Source organism: Triticum aestivum, chromosome 7D (assembly GCF_018294505.1).
Source record: "Triticum aestivum cultivar Chinese Spring chromosome 7D, IWGSC CS RefSeq v2.1, whole genome shotgun sequence".
NCBI lineage: Eukaryota > Viridiplantae > Streptophyta > Magnoliopsida > Poales > Poaceae > Triticum > Triticum aestivum.
Window position 1 is genome coordinate 480,741,786 of NC_057814.1, and position 6,885 is coordinate 480,748,670.

Sequence of the window (6,885 nt, forward strand, 5' to 3'; positions counted from 1 at the left end):
CCAGTACATCCCGGCTCCAGCTAAAATTACTTATTCGTGAGGCACCTAGCGCCCAAACAAGTTTCCTTAGCGGTCCAACAAAAGGAGCGGCGAATCGCGTCTAAGCGTTTAATAATCTTTTTTGGTAGTTTGAACTTTGAACACCTATAGGAAGTGTGTGGCGAGCGCGTCAAGTGTAGCGGAGCTCTAGCTAAAGATGATTGATTCTCCTTCTGATCAACCTTCCATTCGTCGTCGAGATCAACTACCTCTTTTTCATCTTCTAATCATCATCGACACCGCGCGTGGAGGCTGTCGTCTCCTGCGCCGACATCCGGCGCGCGACGGAACGTTCCTGGTGCGTCCCGGCCGGCCAAACATGGCTCGACTCCCGGAGTGATTAGCTCATTGCAGCTTTACTAACTTGTCTGTTTTGTTTGCTCTGACATCTGCAGCTCCACGGGCCGACCTGGCCAGTGCCGCTCGGCCGGCCCGACTCGACGACGGCGAGCCGGTCCCTCGCCAACTTTAACCTCCCCGCGGTGGGCTCCAGCCTCGCCACATTCAGTCTGGTTTTCTAAACTATGCCACGAAACAATATGATCCAATCGAAGTATAATTAACACAAAAAAATGATGTTAAGGATGTTGGAGCAGCTACTATCATCATGAGAAGTCATACTAGGAATACACCAACGGTTGTGAAAGTGTCTTTCTGCTCCCGAGCCCAAATGAGCTTGGTGAACAGTAAATTAAAAAAAATTCTAAAAAATCCAAAAAAATGGAAGAAACATTGACAAAAGATCCAAGTACTTGCAAAATTTCATCATGGAATCATATTTTTGTAAAGCGTGGCAAAAAAACAAATTCAGTGCTCTAAAATGCTTTTGAAAGTAGCATTTTCAGAGTACCATTTTTTTTTTGCCACGCCTTCTAGGAATGTGATTTCATGACGAATTTTTTCAAGCACTTAAAACTCTTGTCAATTTTTCTCCCAAAAAATATTTTACTGTTCACCCAAACTCATTTGAGCTCGGGAGCAAAAACTCTGCGTCCTAACGGTTGCCGCTATTAAGAAACGGTACAGCGGAACTAGCTATGGCTCCTCACAACATTTTGACGCCCCTGCCGTCTGATTACATCGATCGGCCATCGTCTCGTGTTTCTTGGGCTGCTGCTCTGTACACTTACCTAGGCCCATTGTGGTTAATCAAGCCTGGGCTGATCGTGTTACTTGGGCTGCTACTCCATACACTTACCTAGCCACCGAGCCACGTCCCCCAAAGCTAGTTTGCATTTTCATCCATGCCGCATCACTTAAGCTGCCTTGACGCCCTTGTTCCCCAAAAAAAATCCATTCTAAACCCTGAACTCGTAGAGGTCGGGCGGAATAAACCTTCAAGTCGAAATCCCGGTCGATTGAACCGTGAATTATGCAATCCCGGTCTAAATCGATCCTTCGGGTCATTTCCTAAATGAGAATTGTAGACGTGGCAAAGGATGACCGGGACTGGGGCAATTCCTATTTGCCGCTCACGCCTACAGCGCCCGCGGGTGGGCCGGCCCAGTTCAAGGCAGCACGTGCTGCACGTTGTTGCTTCAGTTTTTTATTCTATTTTGTTTTTTAATTTTCGGTTTTTCTTTTCTGGTTCTTTTTTCTTTTCATTTTTATTTTTATTTTCTGTTACTATTTATATTTATATTATTTTCTATTCTCTTTTTATGATTTCTTTTCTCTTTTTACTGTTTATTTTTCCCTATATTATACAAAGTTTATTCCATGTAAAGCTTCATTGTTAATTTAGGAAATATTCACTGTATAATACAATAAAGTTCATCATGCATTATAAAATGTTCATCGTATATTAGAAATTTTTCAATGAATATAAAGTGCTCCCCATGTTTTTGAAATTTGTTCCGTGGTACACTACACAAATGTTCAATGTGTATTTGAAAATTGTTCAACGTATATTACAAATGTTCAATGCATATTTGAAATTGTTCAACATATATACTTATAGTTTTTTCCAAAATGTTTATCATATATTTAAAAATGTTCATAGTGTATGCATTATAAAATGTTCGCCATATATTAAGAAAAATTTCAACAGATATTACAAAATTTTCAATGCGTAATATTCGAAAATGTTCCAAAGAAGCTCGATAATTACTGTTTCACGTCGTGAATCTATCTGTTGAACTCACTAGTTTGGTTGGCAAAGTTCTACCAGCTAACGAGAAGGAAGTCACGAGTTCGAGTCGCTCCCGCAGAACTTTTCTGTTTTTTTTTTGCCCGCCTGAAATACAGAAGCTCCAAATGGGCCGGCCCATTCCTTGCTGCCTTCAGCGAAGGCTCGTGAACTTTTTTCCAAATCCATGGAATTTTCTTTTGAAAATCCGTGAACTTGTTCTCAAAATAGTAGAACTTTTTCTAAATCCTTGAACCTTTTTTTCAAAATTAATGAAAAAAAAATCTTTTGAAAATCTGGTTCGCAAGGTTCATTTTTTCGTTTGTTATTTCCTACTAGGATGGCCACCGGTTTTTATATACTTTATAAAATAATTTGGGCATTAAAAATTACAGGATTTGAAAACAATATGCAAATTTGAAAAAAAGTTTGGCAATTTCAAAAAAAGATTCGCGAATTTAACAAAAAACAGAAAATAAAAATAAAAATAAAAAAGAAAAAGAAAGAAAAGTAAGAAAAAAAAGGAGGAAAAAGGGAGCAAGTGAACACAACACATGTAGTGTCCTGGTGGTTTGTTGCATCGATCAGCAACAAGTGGTGTTCTGTTGGAGCCACCCCCGCACGCTAATTTTTTGTGTTTTAACAAAAAATAACTAAATCGGGCCGGTCCAACGAGGAGCAGGGTGTGCGCCCTTTGGGATTTTTGTTTTTGAACGCAAAAAAAAGTGGGCCGGCCCAACACACGAATCTCGGTTGACATTTGACAGAGTTTGATTTAGACCGGGATTACATAGTTTAGAATGCAATCGACCGGGATTTCGATTTAAGGATCTATTCCGCCCGACCTATATAAATTCAAGGGTTTAAAATGGACCTTTTCCCTTGTTCCATACCTATGGCACGGGCTATCCAATATGATGGTGTCTCGTGTGGCTTTGCACCAAATAGGTTCACGTTTACTTGCAAATTCCCACATTATTAGTTTAGTGAACTGCCATTGCTATACCAAATATTCATCAGATGGAGTTATATATTTGCGACATTATAATTCTACAGTTTTTGTGGATATTTTTATAATTTTTCATTAAACCGGACGAGCGCGGCAACACGGGCCTTCATGTTCTAGTAATGAAGGACAACAGGAAGAGGATGCAACTCGTCTAGCAGGTTTAGTAAATGTTTTCGAAAACACTAACGCCCACACGTGTGACTACATTGCAACTAGCCCACACGCCTGAATCGCCGTCCAGTTAAGCTTGTACGAATCTTGACACACTGAGGCAGTTGTCACGTGCCACGTAGCACAAGGCCGATGTGTGGGTGTTGAAGAGGTCGCCCACACGCCCCACAACACACGGTTGCGGGCTACATTGTGTGGGTGAACTAGTTTCTGCCCACACAGCCACCACCTAGTCCACGCGCGTGTGGGCGAACTACTTTTCACCTACACGACAGTTGTACGTTATTGGATGGCAACTGCAGTTGCACGTACATGGCAACTAGGTAAACACACATGGCAACTATGATTCGTTTACTAGACGGCAACTGCAGTTGCGCGTACATGGCAATCAGGCAACTGTGATTAACCATACGTGACAACTAGGTAAACACACATGGCAACTATTGTTTGACCATATGTGGCAAGTAGTTAATCACACACGACAACTATGGTTTGAAACACGCTGCAACTACCATAAATTAAACATGGCAACCATATAGTTAACCAAAACAGAGAGAGTTGCCATGCTTTTACAACTATATTTGCCATCCCGGATAACTACATCTGCCATCCCGGATGGCAAATAAATCGTCATCCCGCGGGTACCTAATGTAGCTGCGCCAGAATGTGTGGGCATATTTGCTTTGTGCCACACGCACGGAGTGGGGATGAGTAGTACTTGTTGGGCGTGTGACACAAAGTAGTTGCGCCCACACGTGTGGACAATTCTACTGTTCGCCCACACACATCTCGTGTGGGCTGCCCCTGCTCATGCCACACATGGTGTGTGGGCGAATGCTTATTATGCCACATGTGTGGTGAATATCGGCGTTCAATGTTTTTGGTGTTGGTGCTGATGCGTGTAAATAAGAATATCAGGAAATAGCATGCAACACATGGGACAGAAGTTAATAGCTTGGGCCATCTGAACATTGCATATTTATGTTCTCAAACTTGTAGAGCTGAGTCTACCCTCAAAAAAAAATAGCTGAGTCAGGTCAAGTCCAGTTTAACTGAACCTTAACTGACAAACCAAAATTTCGGTGCTCGAACCAAACCTACGTGCACGCGTGCGGTTGACCAATTGAGTCCTAAAAAAGTGGATCAATCGAAAAGACGCACGCACGTCCCTTGAGTGAACTGACGCGCGTGGCTTCGAGGTCATCCACACCGCGCGTGGAGGCGTCGTCTCCTGCGCCGACATCCTCGCGCTCGCGGCGGGCGACGAAACGTTTCTGATGCGTGCCGGCTGGCCAAACATAGCCGGCGCGACTCGACCACGGCGAGCCAGTCCCTCGCCAACTATAACCTTCCCACGGTGGGCTCCAGCCTCCCCACGCTCATCTCCATGCTCGCCAGGCATGATGGCGCTGTCCGGCGCGCACACCATCGTACGTACTTACAGTGATTCCGGTTTCGGATTGGAGTCGGACTCCGTTTTCGTCTACCCTCCCAACCCCCCATCAATAAATTGCAGCGAGAGCTCACGAACCAACAGCCAAACCAGAAGCGACGGGAAAGAAAAGAACAAGGCAAGAGAGACACACCCGATCGAGAGCTAATTCCCAAACCCGGCCGCTGCTCCGTTCCGCGTCAATCCATCGGCGACGTCTTGGATCTACCTGTCGGGATCGCCATGATGAACCCGGAGATGATGCGGGTGGCGGAGGAGCAGATGCGACGCATACCCGCCGGCGACCTCGCCAGGATGCAGCGGCAGCTCATGTCCAACCCGGACCTGCTGAAGCTCGCAACCGAGAGAATGAAGAACATGACAGCCGAGGACTTCAAGCTCGCCGCCGAGCGCCTGAACCACGCGAGGCCAGAGGAGATGCTCGACATGACCGAGAAAATCGCCAAGGCCAAGCCCGAGGAGCTCGCCGCCATGAAGGCGCAAGCCGACGATCATGCCTCGTACGCGATGTCCGCCGCCAAGATGCTGAAGCGGCAGGGGAACCAGCTCCATGGCCGCGGGCAGTACGCCGACGCCGCCGCCAAGTACAAGCTCGCCAGGGATAGCGTGAAGAACAGCGTGCCGTCGGCGGCCGGGCGCGCTCTGCAGCTGCAGTGCAGCGTCAATCTGATGGCCTGTTACCTGAAGCTAGGCGAGTTCGAGGAGTGCGTCAACGAAGGCTCGGAGGTTCTAAGCTATGACTCGGGCACTGCCAAGGCGTACTATCGAAGGGGTCAGGCGTACAAAGAGCTGGGAAACCTCCAGGCTGCCGTTGCTGACTTGAGTAAAGCCCGTGAGATTTCTCCGGACGATGAAACTGTCGCTCAAGCTCTGACAGAGGTGCAAGAAAAACTTTCAACCGAAGGCGGAGCGGCAGCAAACCAGCCGAAGGAAGTTGTTATTGAAGAAGTTGTAGAAGAAGATGTTAGTTCTGATCTGTCAAGCGCACAAAAGAATTCTTCTTCTTCTACTGCTACACAACCACAGGACGGAGCACAAAACTCGACACAACCTGATTCTTCAGAAAGCTTGGTAAATATGTCTCGGGCTGCCTCTTCATCAAGCAGAACAATCCCTGTTGCTCCAGATTTTGGATCCAATATGCCAGCAATTTCACCTGACATGGTTAGTATGGCAAACCCTGCTATGTGGGAGATGTTTACCTCCATGGTGGAGAACATGAGTCCTGATGAGATGGCAAACATGAGTGAGCTGTTCGGTATCAAGATGTCCAAGGAGGATGCTGCCAACGCTCAACAGGCTATGTTTTCATTCTCTCCACAAGATTTAGAGAAAATGATGAAATGGATCGGCAGAGCGCAGCGAGGAGTCGAAGCAGCAAAGAAGACGAAGGACTGGCTCTTGGGCAGGAAAGGCTTCATCTTTGCTATTGTCATGCTGATCTTGGCGTTCATCCTCCATCGGCTTGGATTCATCGGGTAGCTGATGATGGCCTACACATCCGAGAATCGGCAACAAACAATAATACTCCGCTCTTTTTCCTGGGATGACAACAATGTGGAAGCAATAGTTGAACCTGGGCCTTTCTTGTGCCATTGTTTATTCTTTCAGCATATATGTGTTTATAAATTGTACTGTAACTGGCCGAGTGTTTTGAAAACTAGCAATTGTGCGGGCATCAATTTTATTTCCTTTTGAAAGTAATGTTCTGTTTTCAGGATAAGAACAAAGTTTGGGTGTAACAATCTATAGTTTTTTTTAATCAACAATCTATAGTTATTTGATGCCGGTACCCATATTTGTCTCCTTATTATGCTGAAGTGTTAGGGTACACCGAAAGTGTTGTTCTGATCCGAGCTCTTGTGAGCTTGGGTGAACAATAAAATAAAATAAAAGTATATACAAAAATTGTACCAAACATTTATAAATGTTTCATCATGGGAAAAACATTTTGGAGCATCATTTTTTGGCCACATCTTCCACAAATATCATCTCGTGATGAAACTTTGCAAGCAATCAAAACATTTGTCAATGAAGAAATTCAGAATTTTTGAATTTATTTTGGATGATTTAACTGTTCACCTA

General features: G+C 44.9%; 1 protein-coding gene across 1 annotated transcript; it reads left to right on the plus strand.

The window, feature by feature from the left end:
- Positions 1-4,901: 4,901 nt before the first annotated feature.
- LOC123168288 (outer envelope protein 61-like) lies at positions 4,902-6,545 on the plus strand. The gene has a single exon (XM_044586158.1). It carries the CDS (start codon positions 5,023-5,025, stop codon positions 6,280-6,282), a length of 1,260 nt encoding a protein of 419 aa, XP_044442093.1. The 5' UTR covers positions 4,902-5,022; the 3' UTR covers positions 6,283-6,545.
- Positions 6,546-6,885: the final 340 nt, after the last annotated feature.